The following is a 27763-nucleotide window of genomic DNA, read 5'->3' as shown; positions in this document are numbered from 1 at the left end:
ATTAATCAGAGACCGTAGTTAGGGTTTTACCATATACAAAATGGTTAGGTTTATGCCTATATAAATAAATAGAAAAAAAACTTTTTTTTGTCATGTACCCATTAAATAAATAGTGTTATTATCATAATAAGAATTCTCAAAATTCAGGCTTTGGGAATTTATTTATTTATTTAATCTTTCAGGTAAAAATTTGGCAAAAATCAAAATTCAACTGGGAATTCTTCAATAACCTCTCTGAGATTGAATTATCTGGAAATGGGTAATTTTCGTTTCAGCTTTTTTATTTTCTTTGCATTGTTTTATATTTTTTTTGTTTTGCTTTGCATGCAATTCTTATAGGAAAAAGAATGGGTTTTCCCGGCATTGATTGTGAGCTTCTGGGAAAACCTTTTTTTGGGGTTTAATCAGAATAATAATTGCTGAAATAAGGCAAGTTTGAATGTAAAATGTGTAACCATTTGTTGAAGTTTTTGGCAATCTCAAATACTCTGTTGAATTGTCGGTTTCTTTGTTTTTAGGCAAAATTCAAGTTAATCGGTGAACTGTTTTTTTTTATTTGATTTTTTGGATTTCTATTTAATTTGTATTTATTCATTCAATTTTGGTTTTAGGTTGTTTGGTGAAAGGCTGAAATGTAATAGTAATTGAGAATTCAATTATGATCAGTTTGTTTGTTGAAGAAAATTTTGGAGGGATAAAATGAAGAAAATGACTCTGCAATAGCCATTTGAATTTGTAACATGATAGATTCCAAGTTTTTCTTTTCATTTATTGTGATGTTCTCTGTAACCATATGGCATTGTGATCACACTCTCTGCAGTCTACAGTTTGTTGTTTTGAAATCCGTTATGATTATTTTGAAAGCTCAGTACTTGAGTTCGTGCATTTTTTCTTATTTCAATTAATAAATTCTCAGATAATGACATTTTCTGCAATGTGTTGTTTCCAAATATATTTTGCTTATTTTGAAAGTTCAGTACTGTAGTTCCGTTAGTTTTTAATGGATGACCTTCCCGTGCATTATTCCTTATTTCAGTTATGCAGTGTGTTGGTTCCAATCTGTTTTGGTTATTTTGAAAGTTTGGTACTCAAGTTCATTGCATTTTGCTTATTTGAAAGTTCGGTACTCTAGTTCTGTTAGTTTTTAATGAATGACCTTCCCACGCGTTATTCGTTATTTCAGTTATGCAGTGTGTTGGTTCCAATCTGTTTTGGTTATTTTGAAGGTTTGGTACTCAAGTTCATCGCATTTTAAATTAATGGCTTTCCCATGCTTTTTTCCTTTTTCAGTTTATAGATTCTCAGGTCAAGGAATTTTCTGCAGTTTGTCTGTTTCCAAATCTGGTGTATGCTTTTTTTGGGAGTTCGATAGTCCACTTCATTGAATCTTAAATGAATGACTTTCCTATGCATTTTTCATTATTTTAGTTAATAGATTCCCAGATAAAGCGTTTTCGGAATATTTGGAATTTGATTAATCTCATTATTGCTTTTTGTTTGTATTTACTATTTGCATTGAAACCACATTTTGATCACATTTTATGCATTATAATGTTTTCAAATCTGTTGTGCTCAAGTTTGTTGAGTTTGGAAGGATTGAACTTCCCTTGCATTTTTTTATGTCAGTCACTCGAGTCCCATTTAAGAGTTTTTTGAATATATGGAGTTTGATTAATCTCAAGAAGCATTCCTTATTGTTTTTTGTTTGTACTAATTGCTTGAGTTACAAACCGGCAAAACTTCGTGTCATTCTTTTCCATTTTTGCTGAAGAAGTTTCCTTATATTGGGTTCAACAACCACTCGGTGTCTTGCACAAGTAATTGCAGTCTTCTTATGCATGGGAAAATCTTGAATTTTGGATAGAGATTTAGATTGTTTTAATGCTAGAATCTTTTCTGATATTGTGTTGGCTGACAAATTCAGATAATGAACTGAAGAAGGAAGCAAGCGGTTAGATGCAGGCAGAGAGTCTAGCATAACTAAAATGGATTGTAACAAAGATGAGGCCATCAGAGCGAAAGAGCTTTCTGAGAAAAAACTTTCTGAGATGGATGTTGTTGGGGCCAAAAAATTTGCTTTAAAGGCTCAAAACTTGTATCCTGAGCTTGATGGTCTTTCTCAGTTGCTTGCAACTCTTGATGTGTACATATCTGCAGATAAAAAGATCAATGGAGAAGTCGACTGGTACAGGGTGCTTGGTGTTCAACCATATGCCAATGAGGACACAATTCGGAAACATTACAGGAAGCTGGCTCTCATTCTTCATCCTGACAAAAATAAATCTGTAGGTGCAGACGGGGCTTTCAAAATTCTATCTGAAGCTTGGAATTTGTTGTCTGATAAAGCTAGGAGAATTGCTTATGACCAGAAGCGGAACTTAAGGGGCAGTTATACAAATGTTTTACATGGGAAATCATCATCATCGGCAACAACCAGTAGTAATGGTTTCCATAATTTCTCCAATAAGAATATTTCAAACATCAATGATCAGAACAATGCTACTTATTCCAAACCTGCTCCTCCTCACTCGGCTAGAAATGGCACATTTTGGACAACCTGCAATTCCTGTAAGATGCATTTTGAGTACTCTAGAGTTTATGTCAACTTCAATCTTCCTTGTATCAACTGTCGCACACGCTTTTTAGCTGTTGAGACGCCAGTCCCACCTATAAATGGCAGCAGTAAGTATTCTCCATTGTCTGACTTCGTGCAGCAACAGAAGTTTCGTCAGGTTCATAATACAGGACAGGGGAGGTTTTCTGGTCTGGGTTCATCTACAAAATTTTCTCAGAAAGGGGCATTCCCTAGATCAGGAAGTAACATAAATATGGCTCCACCAGCTTCTTTCACTGCTCAAGCTGCTGGTGTTACTCATTCACCTGGTGGAACATTAAAGAGTGGGAACAAAGAGTCACAGACAGGTACCATGAGAGAGGAAAGCCAGCGAATGAAATTTCATCCTTCTCAGAAAACAGATGCCGGTTTAGTTCCTGGGGCCTCAGGTTCTTTTTCCAGTTTTGCAGCAAAAAAACACAGACCTAAGAAGAGGCACATTGATGAAACAGAGATGGGAAATCACATGGCCATGGGAAATGAAGGGGTTAGCCTTTCTAGTTTTCAGAAGAGTGGTCTTGAAACAAGAAGGATGAATATTGCTGGAATCATTAGAACTAATGGCATAAAGGAGCCTTCGCAGCTGGGAATTCGGAATATTTTGATAGAGAAGGCTAAGAAAGAAATCCGCATGAAGATAAATTCATGGAACCCAGATTCTCTATTTAATGCTTCAAATAAACCAAAAGCTTTTGATGAAGTGATTGGTGAGAAGGATGAAGAAAATGGAAAAGATGCTCTAAGTATGAAACCTGATGCACACAAATCCATGGCGTTTGTTGATATCAAGTCTAGCATTCATCCCAAAAGGTCTTGCACTGTTGATTCTGATGTTGATCCTGCTATAAAGGAACCTGATCCAATGTCCATGAGCGTTCCAGATCCAGATTTTCATGATTTTGACCAGGATCGCACAGAAAAGTCATTCGGTGAGAACCAGGTTTGGGCTGCTTATGATGATGATGATGGGATGCCCCGTTATTATGCAATGATTCATGGTGTAATATCATTAAAACCATTCAAAATGCGGATGAGTTGGCTTAATTCTAAAAGCAATGTGGAACTGGCTCCATTAAAATGGATTGGTTCTGGCTTTTACAAAACTAGTGGAGATTTCTGGGTCGGCAAATATGTAGTTAATAGGTCTCTTAACTCTTTCTCACATAAGGTGAAGTGGTCAAAAGGCAGAAAAGGAGCAATTCAAATATATCCTAGAAAGGGAGATGTTTGGGCTCTCTATAGGAACTGGTCCTCTGATTGGAATGAGCTTACACCTGATGAAATGATACACAAATATGACATGGTTGAGGTGCTTGAAGATTACAATGAGCAAAAAGGTGTTTCTGTTGCTCCACTTGTTAAGGTGCCTGGCTTCAAGACAGTGTTTTGGAAGCATTCCAAACCAAGTAAAGCCTGGGTGATTCCAAGAGAAGAGTTGTTTCGGTTCTCTCATCAGGTCCCTTCTTATTTGCTCACAGGTCAAGAAGGTCAAAATGCTCCTAACGGTTGCTTGGAGCTTGATCCTGCGGCTACTCCTTTGGAACTTCTCCAGGTATTAACTGAAGCTCAGGTGAAAGAAATGGAGGTGATCACTGAAAGAGCTAAGGAAGAAACCTTGTTGGTGGATTTAAAAAAAGCAAATGAAAAAGGGTTGCTGGAGGATGGCCTAGAAATGAAATCACTCATTAGCGTAGAAGGTGTTGGAAAAACTGTCACTGAAGAAGAGATTAAGGTAGAAGAGGAAAATAAGAAATCTGGGATGCTTGTTTATGGTAGACGACAACGAAGAAAACAGGAAAGCTAGGGGAACATTTTGGTGATTAGGGATTTGTTAAACTGGAAATAAAGTTTTTGCAGTTTTTTCTCTAGCAGGAAAGAATGTGGAGTGAAACAATGAAAATTCAAGAATTTAGAATGTTCATAGTTTTTTTTTTTTTTCTCTCATCTCCTCGACAGCCGAATGCAGCACTACAGAATTCAGCAAGCTGCAAACTGGCGGGACAACTGAACTCACTTCAAAGTTATATGGTCATCCTCAAAACTGAGTTAAGGTATATCTGTCAACCTGAAGAATGTCTTGAAGATCAACACAGCTTTTGTTTTTCTTTTTGGGTCAAAACACACTCTGAAAGGGACCAATTGTTTGCACCTGGTCAAAAATCCCTCCAGGAGCTGCTCACTTTGTGAAACCACAGTCTCCTTAATGATGTTTTTATTTCTCTTTATTTCATAGCAACTTGGAAAAGGTTTCAGCTTCTACATTTTGATTTTATTCAATTGTGCCTGATTCCCTCCTCCTTGAATGTCTTGCTGTTTCTCCTACTATGCCTGCCTGTCATTTGCCATAACTATTGATTAATGTTAGGAATTGGAAAGAGCATAAGATGAGGGATGAAGTCTAATCTTTATTGATGATGTGCCATTAAAAAAAAACATTGTTTTTAGTAATTTGAAGAAAAAAAAAAACCATGATTACTTTTTTGACATAGCATTGGAATGAAGAGTTTAAATATTATCTAATGCTTACATGTCATTACCTCAAATGATTACAAAGGTTTTAAGAATGATGTTTGGTTTAAGTAATGTGTGACAAAAAGATATTTTATAAATTAGTAATAAATAACATAATATTTGAATATGAGATGTAGACATTTGTTTCAATAATTTATACTTTCCATAATTTGGATTTTTTTTTTTTCGTATAAAAGAAGTTTCAGGTTAACGACAAGAAAAAAGATCGTAAATGTTAAGAATTTGAATTTTTAAATTGTTAAATATCATTTTTAAAAGTGATTACATAAATTAATTAAATTATTTTGATAAAAAAAATGTTTGACTATTGGCTAATTTACTATTTTATATTTTATAGAAAAATATATATAATTTGGAGTGCATTTTTAAGATTTAAATATTGAACTACAATTGATCAATTTCAAAAATAATTAACAATATTTGGTAGTAAGGTTGTTTATATCCCATTCTTGTGGATGTTATATTACTAGGGACAAACCAAGTATAGGAAAGAGACATATTATTCCATCATTTTTATATATTTAAACTATTTTTTTTGGCCTAGAATATATTTCAAACTTGTGAAAAACACACTTTGAATTTCAATTTTTTTAGAAATTTTATTTTAAAATTTTCTTTTTCCTCTAGTGTTCACTTTTATATAGACTTGACAAAATATTATTATGTGCAAATTAGTATGGATATTTGTCAATAAAATAATTTATTTTTTCAAAAATAAACTTATCTGCTATTATTTAAATAAAAAATAATTATTTTAAAAAAATTTTTAAAATAAAAAAGGCAAAAAAAAAGGGAGAATTGAGTTTGATGGAATAGTGGAAGGTTTGTCTTTTTGGGGAAAAAAAAGTTTGACAGTTCAACTTGCTAAGCTTTAGATCAAGCATTAGAATATTATGCTTCTATTGGAGGAACATTTAACCTCAAATTGAAATTATGCACTTCAATTTCTTTCCTATATGCAATTGGCCCTTTATGTCTTGGCAAAAGCTAAAAGATTCACCGATTTTAAATGCACGAAGAAAGTAACAAGTACAAGTCCTATTTCTCCTCATTAACGGCATAAATAATATATTAATATTCATAAATTATTTAAATTTAGTTTAAATAAAATTTAAATTTAAATTAATTATTATCGAATCGAATTTGAGTTTGTGTAATTTTATTTATCGATCAAGTAAAATTCAAGTATTTTTATACTTAATTCAAGTAATTAGTGAATGTAATTGAATTTTTATTTTTAATATATTTTATTATTTTAATTAATAAAATATCTCAAATTTAAGTTTGAGATCAAATAATCAAATTTTTATTAAATATAAAAATTGAATTTATTTTTGTATATTAATCGAACTTAATTAAACAAATTTAAGTAGCTTAATTTTCATCTCGAGTCGAGTTCAAACTAAAAAAAAAATAAAACTTAATCGAATCTGAGTTGAGTTCAAACTTTAAATTTCGAATCGAGGTTGAATTTAAATTTAATATTATATCGATTCGAACTCGATTGATTTCACTCATATTTTTCACAAAAAAAAAATAAAAACAAATAAAAAAACATACTTTTACACTACATTCCTTTATTTGACTAAAAAGAATATATATTTAAGACACTCTTATAAACATAAATAAATGTTAACAACAAATTAAAAACTTAATTAGTATATTTATTTTTAAAAGATAGAATTTAATAATTTTAAATTTTAATATATTTAATTAAAAAATATAAATATCAAAAAATTATTTTATATTTAATTTATAATTAAATATGATAATTTTAAATATTATGTGAAAATGAGAAGCATATCATTTACAACTCTTTTTATTACAATCCTATAACTATTTAATTATATTTAAAAATTATGTAAGAATTTATCATTTAAAAGTGTGAATTGTACATAAAATTTTGATAGATCTCCTATAATTTTAAGTTGTCATTTGTTAATTATAAATCAATGATTGTATGTGATATATTTAACGAGAATGATAAAAAAATAAAAATAATATGATTTAAATTTTTTTAAAAATTATATATAAATTCATTAAAAATCCAAAAATATGTTTAATATTTAAAATATTTATATAAAATTATTTTATTTTATATAAAATAAATATTATATAAATACATAAATTTGCATACATATTTATAAACTTAGTAATTTGATGATCTTTTTATTAAAAAAAAAAAGTAAAAAAAGCAGTGAAAAAAATAACATAAAAAGAATCAGCTGCAATGGCTATCCCATCAATCTCTGACGCTCAAAAATATCCACCACCACCATCCCCATCTCCCACCCTATCCTTCTGATCCCAACCAACCAAAAACAAAACAAAAATTCAAGGCTTGTGATTTTCTTTACCCCCAAAAGCTCACCTTTGGTCTTCACTCTTCAACCAATGGACAGCAACCAGCAAGCTCAGTCTTCCTCTTACCCACCTCAACCTCCCACTTCTGTTATTACCCCTACTACTTCCTCCACCACTACCACCACGGGCACCGCCACTCCTCCTCATCCTTTCCACCACCTCCTCCAACAGCAGCAGCAGCAACTCCAAATGTTCTGGTCTTACCAGCGCCAAGAGATCGAGCGAGTTAACGACTTCAAGAACCACCAACTTCCTCTTGCCCGCATCAAAAAGATCATGAAAGCCGATGAAGATGTCCGCATGATATCCGCTGAAGCTCCCATTCTCTTTGCCAAAGCTTGCGAGCTTTTCATTTTGGAACTTACCATCCGCTCTTGGCTTCACGCCGAGGAGAACAAGCGACGGACGCTTCAGAAGAACGACATCGCTGCGGCGATTACCAGGACCGACATTTTCGATTTCCTGGTGGATATTGTGCCCAGGGACGAGATCAAGGACGAGGCTGGTTTGGGTGGGATGGTGGGGACCACCACTAGTGGTGTGCCGTACTTTTATCCTCCCATGGGTCAGCCTGCTGGTGGTCCTCCTCGACCTGGTGGGATGATGATTGGGAGGCCTGCCGTTGATCCCACCGCTGGTATTTACGCTCAGCCTCCTTCCCAGGCTTGGCAGAGCGTTTGGCAGACCGCCGGGGCTGATGATGGGTCCTATGGTAGTGGAGCTAGCAGTGGTCAGGGGACTCTTGATGGACAAGGGTATGTGGTTTTTTGCTCTTTTAATTATTGATTCCATCCAAAGTTTAGATTTTTTTTTTTTTTTTGTTTCTTAAACTCTTATCAGTTTGTAGGATAAGGAACATTTGCAAGAGTGATGTTTAACTTGCTTTGTTTAAGATTCTAGCCTATTTTATAGGGTTCTAAGAACTGAAGTACTTCCAATGCTTTAAACTTTGGCTAAAGTAGCTACTTCCTTTTAGTCTAGTTGAGGATAATCATTGTGGGTCTTTGATGGCTGCTGTCTATTTTCTATATGCCTGGGTCAGCCGTTGTGTTTCCCTTGCCATGGGCTGGTTAATGACATCTGTGGATTTTGTTTGATGGTTACGAGGTTATTCGTGTATTTTAACGTATAAAATATTAAAATTTATATATTCATATTTGTGTTATAATTCGTATTAATATAAAAATATAAAATATATATTTTTAAGTTATTAAACTTATATATAATAATTGATAAAATTTTAAATCAAATCATTTTTCGTATCTTTATTTTATATTATATTTATATCATATTATCGTATCGAAGATTATCGAGTTGAAGATCCCATTTGATGGTTTGAAGTTGGTTACCGATTAAGTTACAAATTTTTGTCACCTTTTCTCTTTGAGAATGAAAAGAACTTAGTTTTAAAATAAGTGATATGATGCTAGGCAGTGATTGTCATGATGATATCAGTTCTATTTCGTTGTAGTACATGGATGCTACGAGTAACTTGGGCAGGCATATATCTGTAGATACTTTAGTTAGATGTATAACATGAAACATAATTATTTTTTACCCGTCAAATTACATAAGAGATCTTTGTACTCTACCAAAATTCTGAATTTAGTTCATATTTATTCATACAAATTTAGCTCTTGTATTATTTTTGATTTCATAATTTTAGTCTAATCATTAATTTTGTCAATTTTTTATTGATGTGGTTGTTAACCTAATGACGAGAGTGTTAACTTTGCAAATATGACATTAATTTATTGATGTGATAATTTAGATAAATAAAATTAATTTTTAAATTATGCAATTGATTCATGTACATGTAAAAAATTTGAAATTTAGTCTATTTAATATAATTTTATAAAAATCTTGTCCTTGTTCAAGTTGAATTTAATAATATTTGTTCAATTATTAATAAAAATAATATTTTTTATTTTTTTGAAAATCATATTTTAATTTTTTATAATATCATTAATTTGATTTTTTATAATTTTTCATATTCTTAAAATATTAAATTTAATTTTTTAAAATATTTTATTTAAAAAATACATATTTTTTTTGAATTTTTTAAAAATCATATTTTGTTTTTTTTTAAATTAATATTTGATTTTTTTAGAAATTTTCTAAAAAATATTAGAATTTACTTTTTTGAATATTTTAATATTTTAAACTAAATTTCATTACTTGAACTATTTTATTTTTTGAAATTTTTACATTTTATTTAATCAAAATATTTAATCATATGTTTTAATTTTTTGGAATTTTAATAAAATTTTTTATATTTTTTTCATGAATTTTCTATATTTTTAATAGTTAAATAAATAAATTATAAAAAGACAGATTTTTAGAATTTGTTTTGTTTTGGTATCTTTAAGGTGGGAGACTATAGAAAACTAGGGTAAAAATAGCAATAGCAAAACAAGAAAAACTTCTGATTTCGATTTATTTTTAACTAAATAATATAAATGTGAGTAGATAATTTTAAAATTGTAAACTTTTTATGAAAACAAAATATTTTAAAAATGTAAAAGATTTATAAAAATATAAAGTTAAAAAATATAAAAAATTTTAAGATAACAATACAAAACTTTCAAAAAAATGAAATTTTAAAAAATTAAAATATTGAAACTTTTAAATTTAATATTTTTAAAAATCTAGAAATTTCTAAATATTTTTAAAAAATTATTTTTTAAAATATAAAATCAGATTTTATAAAATTCAAAAATATGATTTTAAAACATATTAAATTTAATATTTTAAAAATATACAAAATTCTAAATATTGATTTTTTTAACAAAATTAAATCTAATTTTAAAAAGATAAAAAAATGATTTTTATTAGTAATTTGACTATTATTATCAAATTCAACTTGTACGAGAGATTTTTATAAAATTATACTTGAGAGGCTAGAGTTTAAACTTCGTATAATTACAAGGATTATTTGTATAACTTAATAACTGATTTCATCAATCCAAATTGTTACGTCAGTAAAATCAATGCCAACATCATCAAAACTAATGCCCACATCATTAAGTCAATAGTTATGTAACATTTTTAACAGAAAAAATGACAGAGTTGGTGATTGGATTAAAATGATCAAATTATAATAGTATGAAAACTAAATTTGTATGAATTACAATACAAAGATTAAATTTTAAATTTTGATAAAGTATAGAAACCTTTGGCATAATTTAATCTATTTTATTCAATGCAAAAGCTTGAGAAAAGAACTAAGAGAGCTTGCTTAGACTGAGAAATTATGTTAATTACAACAGTAAAGGAGATGATTGTAGCATAAGAAATTTTGAGAATAAAAGGAAAGATTACTTAGAACAAGATGGTTGGGACATTTCTTGTCAAAATTATGGCCAATGTCACATGGTTTCTTCCTTTGAACTAACAATAGATTTTTTTTCCTTAACCATGTAGCAACCAGGATATGTGTGGTTAATCTCATTGGCATGGTTGGTTTTTTTGCATTCCTAGCACTTAAATTTTGTATCATATTGTCTGGCATCTCTTTTAATTATTGCTTTGTTGTTAAATTATCATCTTGCTTTTTAAGAAATGCTTGCATTCTTGACTTCCTTCTGATTATTTACAAGAGGTTGGTGTGAATGTAAAGCACTGTCAAAGCATGATTTGACTCATAACCTGGAACAAAGAGAAGTAGAATCTCAAAATGTTCTTTTTCATCTGTGCAACGTGTCTTTTTTGAAAGGCCTGTAGGAATCATTTTAACAAGGATAAACTCTAAAACCAGCCAACAAGCATTCACCTTTTCTTGGCTGTGATTGTTTTCTTCATTTCAGTATAGAAGGTATCAAATAAACATGATGATTTGTGTATTTATATTGTATAAAATGTTAAAATTTATGTATTTGTATCATGTTTTACACAAAAATTACATGTCACAATTTGTGTCGACACAAAAATATGAAATATATATTTTTGGTTTTGTTAAACTTATATATAGTTGTTGCTAAAATTTTAAGTTGCGTCACCTTTGTGTCTTATTTTCGTATCGTGCTCATATTGTATTACTGTATCGTGTTTTAAGTTGTCAGCTCTAGTTTCAAACACGTTGCCGTGCTCGAAAATTGAGAGTACATCTTACAAGAGAAAAGCTAGGGCAAGAGAAGCTGAATAACTATGATACAATTTGAAATGTCAATATATTACTGTTGTTATCTGTTGAAAATATTGACTCAAATCTCATAAGAGATTTGTTTGAGATTTGTTAGAGATTTGTTTGAGATTTGTCAGATATTGCTTGATGGATAAGAAGACTTGTAAAAGAAGAATTCCAAGAGAAAGAGGATTCTTAATAGGTAAGTTTGACTTGCAAGAGAAGAATTCTAAAAGGAAAGAGATTTTTAATAGGTAAGTTTGACTTACAGGAGAAGAATTCTAAAGGGAGAGAGATTCTTAATGGGCAAGTTTGTATGGTTATAAATAGATGAAGTCTCTACAGGGTTAGGTATGAGAAAAAGATGTAAGAGAGTTGTAGGATTTTGTGGGATAGACACCCCATAGGAGTATTGGGGCTCTACGTCTTATGGGTGTGTATGTTTGTTTGTGAGTGGACTAGAAGAGACTGAGATGGTCCACATAGGTATGATGTATGGGAGCATATGGGTATGTATTTGGTTATGTTGAAAGAGTGCACAAGGGTTTGGGTTTGTATTTATTTGGGTTGAGAATACTTCATAGGACTAGAGGAGATTGAGAGTGTCTTATGAGTATTGATTGTTGAGTGAGGTTGATGATTTGATGTATGTTTGTAATTCTCTACAACTAGTGGATCTTGTTTCTCATCCGTGGATGTAGGTCAATTGGATCGAACCACGTTAAATTGTTGTCTCTTGTGTGTTTGATTTATTGTTTGATTTCGCTTCCGCTGGTGTGATTGGATTTGAGGCTTTTAGCCCAACAAATGGTATCAGAGCTGTGGTGATCCCCAACAAATGGTATCAGAGCTGAAGGTTTGAAAGGTGAGAAGAGTTGAAGATTCAAGATGTGAGAAGAGCCGATGGTTTGAGACATGGGAAGAGTTGACAGTTCGAGATATGGGAAGAGCTTGGTTTGAGATATGGGAAGAAGTAAGTCCAAAAGAGCTCGATTCAAGAGAAGAGTTCGAGTTTAAGTTTTGAAGATTGAGGATTGGTTTGTATGAAGCGTGAAGACACGAGAGAAGAGAAGATGATTGTGAGACTTTCATTGCAGGTGAAGTCAAGCATATCTAGCATGAAGATAGATGATTGATGAAATTTGAGTCAAGGTGGAGATTGTTGGGAATATTGACTCAAATCTCATAAGAGATTTGTTTGAGATTTGTTAGAGATTTGTTTGAGATTTGTTTGAGATTTGTTAGATATTGCTTGATGGATAAGAAGACTTGTAAAAGAAGAATTCTAAGAGAAAGAGGATTCTTAATAGGTAAGTTTGACTTGCAAGAGAAGAATTCTAAAATGAAAGAGATTCTTAATAGGTAAGTTTGACTTACAGGAGAAGAATTTTAAAGGGAGAGAGATTCTTAATGGGCAAGTTTGTATGGTTATAAATAGATGAAGTCTCTACAGGGTTAGGTATGAGAAAAAGATGTAAGAGAGTTGTAGGATTTTGTGGGATAGACACCTCATAGGAGTATTGGGGCTCTACGTCTTATGGGTGTGTATGTTTGTTTGTGAGTGGACTAGAAGAGACTGAGATGGTCCACATAGGTATGATGTATGGGAGCATATGGGTATGTATTTGGTTATGTTGAAAGAGTGCACAAGGGTTTGGGTTTGTATTTATTTAGGTTGAGAATATTTCATAGGACTAGAGGAGATTGAGAATGTCTTATGAGTATTGATTGTTGAGTGAGGTTGATGATTTGATGTATGTTTGTAATTCTCTACAACTAGTGGATCTTGTTTCTCATCCGTGGATGTAGGTCAATTGGATCGAACCACGTTAAATTGTTGTCTCTTGTGTGTTTGATTTATTGTTTGATTTCGCTTCCGCTGGTGTGATTGGATTTAAGGCTTTTAGCCCAACATTATCAACCTCTGATGGTTACAGTGGCAATTGTGCTAGTGTTAAGCCATTTTGGAGGGATTTCTTCTCTTCTTGCGTATCCAAAATGCTATGTCCAGGTTTTTTAAAGTACCTTTCTCTGCTGTTATAAATTATACTCTTTATGTTACATTTCTTTTTGACCATCAATTGTTGTGTTGTCTTTTGCAAGAAACAGGATTGCTTTATTAGATCATTCTTTCTCTTTTGCATTCCTAGCTGTTGATTTATCATGGTTTCTTACCAGCCATTGTCTAAAGTTATTTATGTTGTTCTATGCAGCTAAGCAATTCATTGGTCCGATATGGTGCTTGGTGGCTAGGCAAATGCGCGGAGCTCGGGTGATCTACTAGGAATTTTGTTTGCTTATGATTTATGAATGCACCTGTTAGTGTGATGACTTACTAGAAACGTGTCAAGACCTCAACTCATTCAGCGTAGCGAAACAATTGCTTGAAGCTATGACTTACCTAATCATATCTAATATGCAGTTCTGGGTTTATCCCCTCGTTGTGTTGTAAAGGATGATTATGTTTATCTTATATGAATGGAGTCTCATCCTTTCTTTTTTGGAGAATGACTTTCTCATTCATTTCCCATGGGATTCAAGCTTGAAGAATCATTTTTGTTCATATGCTTTTTGATCACTAGGGTTTAGCTTCCGAAACCCCTCCCTGTTCCACCAAAACCGATTTGATTGGCGCGATATTGAAGTAGAACCTGAAAGTTAAACATTGTTTTTGTTAGGCCATGAGGTCAGGTTGATGGCTGCAAAGTCAATATTGACGTCATCAAATCAAATTAATGATCACATTATTTTTAATAAAAAAATAACTTAATTAGTGATTAGATTAATATTATCAAATAAAAATAATATAAAAATTAAATTTAAATGAAATACAGTATAAAAATTAAAATTAAAATTTTTTTTAAAATATAGGGATTTTCAATATAATTTAACCTTTTAAAAAAAATTACGGACAATGAGAATATTTGTTACTACATTATATTTATGAGTTGGTCCCATTCCTAGCTTTTATGCTTGGGCCAAAAATATTTATTGGGCCTTCATATAAAGCCCAATTTGGTCCAGATATGGTAAAAGGTGTAAACCGCAAAAAATTGTGGTCGGGCAAACGGCCCATGGGTACTACGGTTTATGGACAATTTGGTCATTATGGCCGAAATTGGCATCCAATTTGACTAAAAAAGGGACTCGTGATCTCGTCCGAATTTCCGACTCCCATCTACAACCCACCAAATGGCAAAACTGCCCCCACGTTTTATAAAGTAGCATTTACGCTGCGACTCCTTCCTAATCGCCTCATACCAATATATATATATATATATATATATCTTGAAAATCTTTCTTTGGATTTCGTTGAGTGAGAGAGAAGAAATGGACGCCCTCGACTCTGTCGTCGATCCTTTGAGAGACTTCGCCAAGGACAGCGTCCGCCTTGTCAAGCGCTGCCACAAGCCCGATCGCAAAGGTATCCCATTTCCCCTTTTAAAAAAATAGATCTGTTTAAAATTTAAGGGTTTTTGTAAAGATCTGATTTTTTTGGTGAATGTTGATTATTTTGTATGCAGAGTTCACGAAGGTGGCGTTCCGTACAGCGATCGGTTTTGTAGTTATGGGATTCGTTGGATTCTTCGTTAAGCTCATCTTTATTCCTATCAATAACATCATCGTTGGTTCCGCTTAGGTAATTATGATTTCTTGACTCGGTTTTTGGATGCTTGTTGTATCTGATTTTGAATGTGTGTGCATGATTGCACGCAAGTTTTAATTCAATCTGCGAAAAATGGTTCTTTTCATTTGGAGAGCTCTGAATTAGATGCTTTTTTCTTGAGTTCATGGAGAACAAAATTTAGTCAGTCTGCGAAAAATGGTCAATTTTTGAAGGAGTACCTTTTTCTGGAATCATGAATTGAGTTCTGTTTGGTTGTTAAACCTAATCCATTGGATTTATGTGATATGGCATCTACTGCTCTGGAATTTCAACAGATGTAGTAGGCTTACTGATTCTCCTAGACCCTTTGATTGGTTTGTGAAAATGCCATATATTTTATTCTATAAGGACGCAAAACTAGCAACTTCATTCCATCTGATAACTAGCATTTTCTCCAGTCTTGGTTGTACTTGAGGTTGAAGGCCATTTCCAATTTCATCAATCGTTTTTTTTTTTTGTTGATCTGGATTAGTGATGCTATGTTGGATCTGGATTTATTTTCTGTTGATCTGGATTAGTGATGCTATGTGAGTCTGAAAACTACCTGGTCCTTTCTAAGTTTCTGTAGATAAATATAAGTTTCTGCTTTGGGTACGATAAATAAGTTTATAATTGACCTTTTCCCGTATAGTGCCACTACTTTTATTTATTTATAGGAATACTGCTTCTGAGATCCAAATGATGTTTTTTTCCCCAAGTTTAGAGCAGTAGTTAACACTGTGAGCCTTGTATAGTCTTCACTTTTGGCCCTCATGTATAGCTACAAAATTGGATCTGAGAATTTAATTTTACTGTTTTAGGCTTTGACTTAATTAGGCATTTGACGGTTTTTGTCATCGTGGTGTGGTTCAAAATTTTGAGATTCATGGAGCATAGAGCAACAATGTTTCATAGCATTTTACAGCATTTACTTGAATAATCGTGTTTTTTACGGAAGTTAAAGGAAGAATGAATGACAGAGTTGAACTAGATTTTGTTATAAGTTGTAGTAAAACCTTTGGCATATACAAGCATCAGTTTGAAATGGATAGTAAAGCTGCTCTGTGTAATATTATATCCTTAAGGTTTTTTTAGCTCTTTTTATTTCACATTAACATTCTTGGTTATCAGTTTAAAGTTTTTATGTTTTCTTGTTCTATAATTGGAAAAGTTGATTTGGTTTTGATATATAATTGCTGGCTTGTAGAAATTTCTGTAGGATGTGGCCAGTTTGATTCGTTTGCAGCTTCTCATCAAAGAGGAATGTTACAATACTGCTCTTGGCCATCCCCCCTCCCTTCTCATTTCAAATGTACTAGTTGAACTAGTAGTCTTGAATTTAAACTCTCTTGGAATTTCTTTGAGCTTTATGAAATAGATTATGGTTAATTTTGCCTTGACTTAATGGTTTATCTTATCTGTACCTATCGTATTTGCAATTCTTCTGAGCCTACTACCACTTTTAACTCTTGAAACTGCAGTTATTTGCATTCTTTCAAATGATTTCTTTGAAGGAACCAAATGGAAAATCATTTTGCCTTGCCAGCCCAGAACCCAAAATCACAAACCAAATATCTATAGTAAGTTTCACCAAAGGCTGGAGCTCCCTATGACTATTTAACATGAAGGCAAAGGTGACAAATTGCTAAGCCAGAAACCGAGTAACAATGGAGGAATTGTTTGATTGAATTGATTGCTTGAAGATTGTGACTTGCAAATCCAGAAGCAAGTAAACTTGAAAAGCATGGCGGAGGATGGGAGCAAAGATTTTTGACATGGCTTTTTGAAACAGTGATGGGCCTAAACCTTAAACCATCTCCACCCTACCACACTTGCATGAAAAATGTCATGGTCCAATTTGATAAAGCCATGAATTTTTCATTACCCTAAAGATGATTGTCCTTAGTTGTGACACTTGGACTCAATGCTTTTAATGCGTTGGACATTGAATTTTTCTAGTTTTTCACCTAAATAGCTTGATTAATGTATGAAAATACACCTTGACCTGATAAAGTGGAAACATGCCTTCTCCAAGTAATAGAAATTTCAAGTATACCAAATTTCCAAGTTAAAAAGAAACTCAACTCTTTATGTAATTTTTCCTTTTCTGTTGGCTTGAAAGGCTTTCTTTTTTCGAATTGATAGCTTGAAGCAACGAAACCCCAGCTTTAAAGGAACCGGCTGAGGTTAAGATTTAAGAATCCTTGTAAACAACTTAAGAAACTTGCCACAATTGTATAAATGTAACTAATTTTATTTGTTCGAAGTTTCCTACTTCCAAAATATATTGGCATAAATTTGGGTTCAATAATTTAAACATATAGCGTATTCACAAAAGCTAATCCCACTTTTCACTCAGTGACATGAGATGAAGATGTTGTAGTTTCAAAGGATTTCTTCCTGACCAGAAGGCAAGTTATCCTTGATGGTTGATCAGCGTGCGTATTCTCCAGACTACAAAGAACAAAGTCGGGTCGATGAAGTGCAAGGTTCAATCGATCCTGTCCAACAACCAAGGCAGTTGCATCAAGCAGAACGTGCCATGAATTCCTGTGAGCTTCTGAAATCCAATGCATGGAATAACGCATCCCCTTTACATCAGCTGGATAAGAGAACAAACCCTTTGGACTGTGCTTACACTTCCTCCTGAAGTACTGGCTAAGTTGTGATCCCTTGATTCTCAAATCCAACCAAGATTCACGGGCCAAGATCACTTTTGCTTCCTTGTAACTGGCAAACTCTCGTACGTAATCCATTTCTTCACCAATGATGGTCATGTAGAAGTTCCCTCGGAAAAAAGGGTAGCTTTCTCCAACTAGCATCATCGCATCCTTGTAGTTTGGAGTGAACAGAACAAGATAGTCATTATCTGGTAACCCGCAATGCTTCAAAACTTTGTTTCGAGCTTGAATTTCAGGAATTGAAATGAAACTTCCAGGAAAGGAAGATTTCTTGGTGAGGATGTCGAGCAGTCTCGATGCCTCCAATTGAATCCTGTCCAGGTCGGGAAGATTGCTTCCAAAGGAAGGTGTGGAGGACTCTCTTCTAGGTGATTTCTTTTTATCATCAATTGCAGGCTCACACGACTCTTCATTGATACAAAGACTAGAGAGGTCAATATGTTCTATTTCAACTTGCCCTGCATACTCTGGGTATTTTGCCAATACATACTGTTCAACATATTCTCTTTCTGTTTGTGTGATGGGTCCTGACCATCTGAGATCAAGACCAAGGAGTGTTGATATAGCCTCAGCAACAATATGAGCTGGAATCACAGTATGTGCTTTCTGTTTTTGTCAGATGAAACAATCAATTCTTAGTTCAACAGAGAAATTTTGCAAAAACTTGCAAACACAGAAAATGGAGTTTGAACATGGAATTTTACCTTAACAACCATGCTACTTGGTCTGCTACTTTGTATAGGTGGTTTCGGTATGGATGCAAAAGGGGATTCATTGATTTCACTTTCCATCATGTCCTAATTTGTTGTCAAAATTTTAATGAGAATCTTTGATGGAATCTTTTGCTATAGAAACTTTCAAGGATAATAACTTCTGGAATCATAAGCACTTACCTTAAATCCTGCATGTGAAACCACCTGGTCTTTGTTGCTACAACCCATAGTAACTTGTCTCATCTCCACTCTTCCGCATTCAAAGATTTGTCTTCAGGTCAATAAACAAAACTTGTAAAAGATTAAGGAATAACACAGAAAAAAGCAGGAGTGAAACCAAAACTCCTCTTTAATAACAAGACCTGGAAATTCCAGGAAATAAAACAATCAATGAAGGAAGATTGGATTGAGGAGAAAAGTAGGATTGAATAAAATACCAAGCCAAACTAGAATATTTCTTGTTGCAGTTGCAAGTCCAAATCTTGGCTGATAAGAAATTAAAAGCACTTGTAATTAATAAAGATATGCCGACTATGACAACAGCAATGCTGGATAACAGGGAAACTCCAGAGGTAGAAGAGTTGCCAAAATTTTTATCTGCAGAACCGCAATAATGAACCTGAAACTTAATTCAATTGTTATTTTTTTATTAAAAATTCTTCAATACTAACACGTGTTGTGCTATGATTAGTCGAGTTTGGGACTCTGGCTCAAGTTTTTTACCTTAATCAACCAGCCCAAGGATGGACTGAAATGTAGTTAAAATCTCATATGATTTTCCGAAATGAAAACAACCCAGGAAATGAATTCAATTATAGAGCAAACGTCACCTTGGAATTTAAAATTCATGAATGGATAGTGACCATTTGAGGAATTAGTCTTCTAACAAAGTTGGTTGAAAGGGAATCTTGATGCTGAAGAGACCAAGCTTGGAGTCTGCCTGTAAAAATTCATTACAGTGAAATGTGAAATGGTGAGTTGAGATTCTTGGACTGCAAATTTTTGGCTTCGAATCATCAATACAGTAAGGTATCACTCTGAAAATTGGAAAACATACTATCTGCATCTTAAATGGATAGTTCCTTAGCAAACAAAGCAGTCATAAAAAAAAGCTCATTTATATCCATGGAATGGAGAAATTGCCCTTGTTGATATTTTGGAGCAAATTTCAAAGAAGAGAGAATTAATAAAACCCACAAAGATGTTCATGGGACAAAATAAAACACAAATAAATTTAACATGAAAAACCAATTCATTACCAGCAAAATTAGCAAGACTATAATATTTGTCAACTTTTTAATCTTATTTGTGAAATTTAAAAATTTTATCAACAATGTATAAAAAATGAAGAATTTTTTGTATTTCTTTGATTTTGTTTCAGACAAAAGAAGTGTTGGTAGTTTAGAATATGATGCATCTCACATTAAATAGAAAGATTTAATTATTGATGAATAAAATTAATTTTTGTATTAATTTTATTCATATCTTAAATATTTATGTTTGAATAAAAACAATTATCATATGACAAATGGTTATAATTATTTGAATCTAAATAGATTATTATTCATAAAAGTCATGATTATATAGAAGGTCATAACCATCTGAATAAAAATTTATGTCTATTTATTCATTATAAATAAATCTTTCAGTATAACTATTTTAATTGCTTTTGATTGGAGAGTTTGAGGTTTTGTTATATCTTAAAAGTATAATTAAGGGTGTAATTGAACCGAGTCGAGTCGATATAGTGAGAAGCTCGAGCTTGACTCCCAACTCGGGGCTCAATACTCAACTCGAACTCGATCGAGTTTCATTGTCCTAGCTTGAACTCGATTCGTGATCGAAATCGAGCTATTCGAGTTTACTCGATTAATATATAAAAATAAGCTCGATTCGTATACTTGACAAGAGTTCGATTATTTGTGTTCGAGCACTCGAATTCGATATATTTTATTAATTAAAATAATAAAAATATATTTAAATATAAAAATTCGATTAGGCTCGTAAGCTACTCGAACCGAGTATAAGAATACTCAAACTCGGCTCGATTGATAAGTCGAGTTACTCGAGTTCGAGCTCGACTCGATAATAATCGAACTGAATTCGAGTTTTATTTAAATCGAATCCAAGTAGCTTACGAATACTAATGTATCATTTACACCCCTAGGCATAATTACATTTAAGAAAGTGTTCTTCACGCCTCAAAACCAAAATTCTTTTCTATTATTTCTCTTCTCTTATTTATTTTTTTAACAATTTAAAGATAATTATGAAAAATTTATATTTCACATGAGGAAGATATAAGGAAAATAAATTGGCATGATTTGGAGAACAATATTAGAGAAGGCTCAATGTGTCAAAAGATTAATGTTTCTATAGACCAAAATGTTAATTTTCATAAAATTCTTCATTAGAGGTATGTATTTTATTTTTTGCATAATCGTTGGTAAAGTAATTGACTGAATAAGATAAACACATTAATAATTTATTTTATTAGTGTGTAAAGTTAAAACACAATATGTAAAATATTGATTACGTTGCATAAGTTTATGCATATACTGAAATTGACTCCACAATTGGGTTTAATGAATTGTATTATATTTATTTGAAAAATCGATGCTTATAAAGACTGAGATGGAAAACAACCTAAAAACATAAAAGAGAAATATATGAATTGATCTACAACCAAAAGAATTATTACTTATTATCAAGTGACAAATTAAAATGGGCCATAATGGAATGGTCGATTGTTTAATTGTCATGTATTTGTTATATATAGAACAGGAAAATTGTCTCAAGGTTTCTATGAAAACAATAAAAAATGGGTAAAGGAATTTACCATGACAAATCTGATGCAAGTAAAAAATATATGTAGAAAATAAGATTTGGCTACAAGATTAGTTTTATTATTAAATCATGACACTAATATTAAAATAATAAGTTGAGTCAAGCTATTTGCATAATTTTATCTTTGTTGGTCACTATAAATCAAAGGTTGATATATATATTTTTTAAATTTATTATTGGTTCAAATTTTGACTAGTGTTTAATTTTCATGAAAATTAATTAAAATTAAATTGATATACGTGAATAATTATTATTCAAATATAATGTTTTATGGATTAATTGGTAGATAATAAACCAAATAATTATTATTATCATGAACATAGATAGTGTGACATATATTTTGCTTGCTGGGTGTATTACACTAGAAGTGATTTTACAAAGTAAAATGTTATTGTGAATAATCACAAAGTGAAAATCATAAAAAGCCATCAAAGAGTTAATTAATAGTTACAAAAAAGCATTGTTGCTCTTCGTATATGGGATATTGATTAAACGAAAAAGGTATGCCATTAAAAGAAATTGAAGCATTTATCAACTACTAGCATTTTGAAGGATGCTCATCAATATCTAATTATACATGTTTATAAATTAGAAAAGAACATGCAAATTCAATATTTCAAAGGCACCAAAACATACATATGTTTAATTTCATTTTGTGATGGCATGGAGAACACTGGTACAGTTTGCCATATATTATGAAAATGAACTAAATGGGATGGAATTTTTTTTTTTATAAATATAAGAAAGATATGGACTACAGAGATAAAATACCATCATCCAATTAATACATTATTGCTTAAAGACAATGAAGGTATTTTTGCTTCTTATACCCAAAAAAATGACCTTTTGTAGGTTGTTAAAATGAAAAGTGAACAAGTTTATGAGGTTTTCAATAGTTTCGTGACAATGGCAATGATATGGCAGGTTACATATCATATTAACATATGAGCTTAGATAATAATATTGGTTTGTGAAAACCTAAGTCTTAAAGTTAGTCAATCAATGATTTAACCCATGCAAATTCATCATGAGTGTTTGCAAGAAATATGAGTAGAACTCATATTATAATTAATGTTTATACTATTTTATGAAAATGATTCTTTAGATTCATGTTTCATGACTTGCATTGATATGGTGATCTAGATATAAACATATTGATCACAAAATTATTGTGAAAGTATTTGAAATTTAAGTTAAATATACTACAGACTCTTATTGTATATAGGCATATTGGTTTTATGAGTAAAGTTTGAATTTATTATATATCCGAAAATGTTTTGACCAATTAAAGGTGGTAAATAACAAATATATATAAGCTACACAATGGTGGAGAAATAAAGTTCCCATAAAATTTTAAAATCAAGTTTAGAGGTTTCAATAATCATGAACTTGGACTTAGCCATTAGGCAATTACTATATGCATTGAACAACTCATGATAATATTTGAGGTAGTTGGTTTTCACTAAAAGCCATCACTATAAATGAGATGACTTAAATAACCAAATCTACATGATTTGTAGGTATAATGTGGATTATTATGGTTGGCTTAGAATAGCCATAAGCCAAAATTGATGTCACAATCTTGATCATGTTGTGATAATTTTTTGTTATGTATATGGTCTAATTTATGGATTGTAAAAATGATTTATCATATATGATTTTATATAGTAAAAATTTCAAAGTATATTTACTTTGGAAGGCATGAGTGATTTAAAGATCTTGTGAATTTGAAAACTTTTATAATAGCAAAAAGAATGTTATTTGGTCCATTTGGGTGATGAAAATAGTTTTGTTCATGGTAATAAGATATTATTAATAATGTCCATGATAAAATAGATTCATATAAGTATTTATGAATTAACATAAAATGTCTTAAAAAGGAAATTATATAAGCATGATTCTATTTACAATCTGCTTATTAATGTAAACTTTTATATTGAGTTAAAAATATAAAAGTTTTGGAACTTTTATAGAAATATTAAGATATTTACTAATTATTTTTCACTAAAGGTGAATTTGGAGGCCTCTTACTTTAAAAACAATCACCAAATAGTGAAAAGATAAATGAAATGGTAACTTGATTAAATATATATGATATTTTGATAATTGAATGAGATATTTTCTAATAAAACAATGCATACTTGCACACGGTGGGATTGGTAACAATCAAAAGAAATAAATATTACCACCATAGTGTTGTAAGATTTTAGTATAATTTTATGAGCAAATTATACATGCTAATAAGTTTAGACATTTATCAAACTAAAATCATAAAAAGTCTTTAAAAATCTTAAAAGAACTAAAATGATTTGGTTTATTCATTGAATTTATCCAATTATACTAGAAGTATAATTGTATTAAAGATGTATAAAAGTATGGAAACAAAATGATTGAAATTTATGAGTATAGAGTTGTGACCAGAACCAAAACCAACTATTTTTTAAAATGATAAGAATGAGGTAATAATGTTTGAAGTATATAAATGATATGCAAAATGAAAAGTTCAAACATATTAGCTTGAAATGATTATATTAGAGATTAAATCTTAAGTTAGGGTAATTACCATAAAAGAAAATTGAATTCCAAGATATTTGATTAGTAGTACTATAAGTAGAATGGATTTAAACACTTGCTTTTAGACACCGATAATGAGAACCCAACTTCGAATTAGTAACCTTTAATTATAAAGTTTAATGGGTAAAAACAAGTTATTGTTATGTGTATGTTAAACATTAGTAAGATCCATTCAAATTTTAGAAACTAGTGTGATCCATTGCATGAGATGGATGAGTTTTTATACTCTTAATAGAGTTTTAAATATCTAAAGCAATGGAGACATAATGAAAACTCTACTTATATAAACATAGAAATGATGCTGCTTCAACAAGAAGAATTGGGATCTCTCTTATAAATGTTTATGAATAAAATAAGCTCATGGCTATAATAGTGCTAAAAACGATTATAAACCTTAAACAGAAGAATAAATAAATATTATGTGTGTTAAATCTTCAATTCTAACATTAAGAGTTGAGGTTTAATTTTCGTATACTATCAACTTTATTAGAATTTTAAGATATATATGCTAATTGAAGATTTAAATCAAGATATGATTTCTTATATTCATAATGTTTATTTATGTGAAGTAAAAATTAAGCATCAACATTCCAAACAAGTGGGGGATTATTGGTAGTTTAGAATGTTATACATCCCACATTGGATTGAAAGATTCAACTATTGATGAATAAAATTAATTTTTGTATTAATTTTATTCATATCTTAAATAATTATATTTGAACAGAAACAATTATCATATAACAAATGGTTATAACTATTTGAATATAAATAGATTATTATTCATAAAAGTCATTATTATGCAGAAAGTTATAACTATATGAATAGAAGTTTATGTCTATTCATTCATTATAAATAAATCTTTTAGTATAACAATTTTCATTGCTTTTGAATGGAAAGTTTGAGGTTTTGTTATATCTTAAAGGCATAATTACATTTAAGAAAGTATTCTTCACACTTCAAAGTTAAAATTCTTTTTTATTATTTCTCTTTTTTTACTTATTTTTTCTAACAAGAAGTAACAAAGAAACATTTCATTCAATTCGGTAAAATCAATATTGTTTAAGCAGTCAGTAGAGAAAAAAACACACACACACACACACACACACATATATATATATATATGCTCTTTATGGAGATGCCTTGAGTGAGAGCTTACAAGTAGACAAAGCTAAATAATAAAAGCATATTTTATGTGCAAATTGGCATTCAAAATCAATTGACTATAGTAATTAGTTGGAAATGTCAAGGTTCCAGGCTAGAAAAAGCCTATTCAAACTCGTATTTTTATGTTGAACGCAACTGCTCAGATACACAAATGTTCTCATAAAATAAACACCTAGCACCAATAAAAAGTATGATTAAGAGCATAATCTAAGTCTATTAATGTTGTCTTTAAACAATTATGTCCATTCTTTGAACTTTCCTCGAAGCTCCTCTTGAAAAGGACTAAAATCTAACAAAGGCTTAATCCATACTTCGGCTCTCTTTCTCTCTCCATCTCAGTATGATTCATCAAATATATATATATATATATATATATATATATATTTATCTTTTCTTTTGAGTCCTAGTTTGGAATCAGGTTTAGTTTGTTTCTACCCTCTAATGTATGAATTTGCCCTTTCTTTTAGGTAATCTCACCCCTCAAGTGGGGCAAATATACCTACTAACCAAACAGCTTATGGTTTTGGACCACAAATGATTGGATCGATTAGCAATGGAATATCACAATCCCCTAGAAAACAAAGGCTTCCCATACACTACAAAGTCATTGAAAAGTTTAGATATGAAAAAAATATGATATAAATATATATATGAAAACAAAAAAAAAAAGATATATTTTATGTTTGATGCATCACACAAATTATAACATAATAATTTTCGTGTCTTACATGTACAACACAAAACAAAGACAACTTAAAACTAGGTCTCTTGTTCCTGATCTTGTTTCTGTTTTAGCCTGGATATGACCTCAACCATGAGAGGGCCTTCGGTAACTAGCTTCCGAAGTGCCAAAAACCTTACTGTTTCACATGCAATATGTAACTGTACCAATCAGAAGGTCAAAAATGATTGAAAGTGATGGAGCAACAAACTGGAGGAGCCTCCTTCAGCATCACTCATGCCAACCACACAAGATCAAAGTAGTTAAATACAAAGATGAACAAATCAAACAATGCCCTAAAAGTTCCTAGGCTAATTGAGTAGATTTATGCACAATGATGGAGACACCAAACCTTAATTATTCCATTTTTTATAGTAATAGTAGCTTTAATTGCTAAAACACATAGCGGCAACCGCAGCAATTGGGTGACGTGCTGACAGATGACAATAAAGGAAAAGTTTACCCTTGAAACAAAAGCAAAAACCCATTTCTTCTTCCTCACTCAAGATGATACGAAGATTGATAATAACCCCCCTTGTTTTCAGAAACCCACAATTACCCTGTAAGGAGGATGTGATAGTAGTGCCCGCTAGGTGCTGGGATAAGGAAAAAAGCCAAGGAAGAAAATGCCTCCTGAAGTATCTCATTCCCGTGCCCCTCAGCTCACTCCCTCGGTTCAGTTCTCTAGTACTGCAGGCTCAGATACCAGCCCCAAATCTGGCAGAGCAGCTAGAAGGATGAAATTCCCTGGAAAGAAACTGCTGCCAGCGCTTGTTTTCATCCTGTCAAGCCTTTCCATTCTCAGACTTCTTAAAATCGCAATTACTACTTCACATTCTTCATCTCCAGCAGCTGCTTTGTCGTCGTCCCTTCAACAGGAGTGTTCATCTCCTTCAGAATGTAGTAAGGTTACATCAAATGCACTAGGGATCAAGTCCGGACCACATAAAACCTCTGCCAATGCAAGCCTTCTCACCCCGAAGGAATTCATGCTTCTTTCAAATCTCATTATCCGTAAAGCACCTTGTAACCTCCTTATTTTTGGTCTTCAATCTCAGTACCTCAACCTCTCATCAATAAATGCAGGAGGGATCACTCTTTTTCTCGAGGATGACCCTTACAAGATAAGTGAAACCAAAGCTGATTCTAATGGGACTCGAATTTATAAGGTTAAGTACCAGGTACCAGCTAAGAAGGCATACAAATTGCTCAAGCACGCCAGGGGAAATCCTGCTTGCGCCCCTAGCACAAGTCTGCTCCAACAATCAACTTGCAAATTGGCATTGAGAAATTTACCACAAGAAGTGTATCAGCTTAAATGGGATGTCGTGGTGGTGGACGGCCCAATTGGGGACGCACCAGAAGCACCAGGCAGGATGTCAACTATCTACACTGCTGGCATATTAGCGAGAGCTGGGAAGACAACTGATGTTGTGGTACATGACGTTCATCGCACAATTGAAAAATGGTTTTCTTGGGAATTCCTGTGTGAAGAGAACTTGGTTTCTGCTAAAGGAAAATTCTGGAATTTTAGGATCTCCGGTCAATCAAATTCTACAAGGTTTTGCTCTTCTGAGACGGTTCATAGAGACTAATAGCCTTCTTTTATTCTGCAGCAATAGAACAACCAGTGGCATCATTACTACAGGTCGGGCATCCAATTTGTGAATAAGATACAATCACATTTCGCATTAGGAAAGATATATATAACCATTATCAGATTACCACATCCAGGATATATTGCAGCATGATTATCCTGAAATTCAGGCTCGAACAGGCATATG

General features: G+C 31.8%; 5 protein-coding genes across 8 annotated transcripts; 4 read left to right on the top strand and 1 right to left on the bottom strand.

Moving 5' to 3' along the window:
• The first annotated feature begins 89 nt into the window (after positions 1-89).
• LOC111313895 (uncharacterized) lies at positions 90-4917 on the top strand. The gene is made up of 2 exons (XM_022914764.2): positions 90-259; positions 1925-4917. Exon 2 carries the CDS (start codon positions 1986-1988, stop codon positions 4416-4418), a length of 2433 nt encoding a protein of 810 aa, XP_022770499.2. The 5' UTR covers positions 90-259; positions 1925-1985; the 3' UTR covers positions 4419-4917.
• Positions 4918-7387: 2470 nt separating this feature from the next.
• Positions 7388-14141, top strand: LOC111317940 (nuclear transcription factor Y subunit C-1-like). The gene is made up of 2 exons (XM_022920476.2): positions 7388-8265; positions 13847-14141. Exons 1-2 carry the CDS (start codon positions 7541-7543, stop codon positions 13848-13850), a joined length of 729 nt encoding a protein of 242 aa, XP_022776211.1. The 5' UTR covers positions 7388-7540; the 3' UTR covers positions 13851-14141.
• A 755-nt stretch (positions 14142-14896) lies between these two features.
• Positions 14897-16780, top strand: LOC111313882 (protein transport protein Sec61 subunit gamma-1). Of its 4 annotated transcripts, none has more exons than XM_089766087.1 (3): positions 14897-15057; positions 15158-15273; positions 16761-16780. In XM_089766087.1, the coding sequence occupies exons 1-2, from the start codon at positions 14964-14966 to the stop codon at positions 15271-15273; spliced, it is 210 nt and encodes a 69-aa protein (XP_089622213.1). In that variant the 5' UTR covers positions 14897-14963; the 3' UTR covers positions 16761-16780. The 4 variants fall into 4 exon arrangements, with proteins under 4 accessions (XP_089622213.1, XP_022770488.1, XP_022770468.1 ...); XM_022914753.2 differs by lacking the exon at positions 16761-16780 and adding an exon at positions 16499-16679; XM_022914733.2 differs by lacking the exon at positions 16761-16780 and adding an exon at positions 16487-16679.
• A 761-nt stretch (positions 16781-17541) lies between these two features.
• On the bottom strand, positions 17542-19159 carry LOC111313871 (uncharacterized). Its single transcript, XM_022914722.2, has 4 exons — positions 19111-19159; positions 18854-18944; positions 18665-18757; positions 17542-18566 (listed from the first exon to the last, which is right to left on the bottom strand). The coding sequence occupies exons 2-4, from the start codon at positions 18914-18916 to the stop codon at positions 17631-17633; spliced, it is 1092 nt and encodes a 363-aa protein (XP_022770457.1). The 5' UTR covers positions 18917-18944; positions 19111-19159; the 3' UTR covers positions 17542-17630.
• Positions 19160-26485: 7326 nt separating this feature from the next.
• Positions 26486-27574, top strand: LOC111313859 (arabinogalactan O-methyltransferase 2-like). Its single transcript, XM_022914691.2, has one exon. The coding sequence runs from the start codon at positions 26606-26608 to the stop codon at positions 27572-27574; it is 969 nt and encodes a 322-aa protein (XP_022770426.2). The 5' UTR covers positions 26486-26605.
• Positions 27575-27763: the final 189 nt, after the last annotated feature.

Source organism: Durio zibethinus, chromosome 9, assembly GCF_047325235.1.
Source record: "Durio zibethinus cultivar Kanyao isolate XHJ-2024 chromosome 9, ASM4732523v1, whole genome shotgun sequence".
Taxonomy (NCBI): Eukaryota; Viridiplantae; Streptophyta; class Magnoliopsida; order Malvales; family Malvaceae; genus Durio; species Durio zibethinus.
This window is presented reverse-complemented; position numbering and strand designations above follow the sequence as displayed.

Bases quoted from the DNA above. Each gene is read 5' to 3' on its own strand.
- LOC111313895 (XM_022914764.2), top strand. From the start codon at position 1,986: ATGGATTGTAACAAAGATGAGGCCATCAGAGCGAAAGAGCTTTCTGAG.
- LOC111317940 (XM_022920476.2), top strand. From the start codon at position 7,541: ATGGACAGCAACCAGCAAGCTCAGTCTTCCTCTTACCCACCTCAACCT.
- LOC111313882 (XM_089766087.1), top strand. From the start codon at position 14,964: ATGGACGCCCTCGACTCTGTCGTCGATCCTTTGAGAGACTTCGCCAAG. The intron at 15,058-15,157 runs GTATCCCATTTC...TTTTGTATGCAG, and splicing joins CCACAAGCCCGATCGCAAAG to AGTTCACGAAGGTGGCGTTC.
- LOC111313871 (XM_022914722.2), bottom strand. From the start codon at position 18,916: ATGAGACAAGTTACTATGGGTTGTAGCAACAAAGACCAGGTGGTTTCA. The intron at 18,758-18,853 runs GTAAGTGCTTAT...ACAACAAATTAG, and splicing joins TTTCACATGCAGGATTTAAG to GACATGATGGAAAGTGAAAT. The intron at 18,567-18,664 runs GTAAAATTCCAT...TGACAAAAACAG, and splicing joins CAAGTAGCATGGTTGTTAAG to AAAGCACATACTGTGATTCC.
- LOC111313859 (XM_022914691.2), top strand. From the start codon at position 26,606: ATGCCTCCTGAAGTATCTCATTCCCGTGCCCCTCAGCTCACTCCCTCG.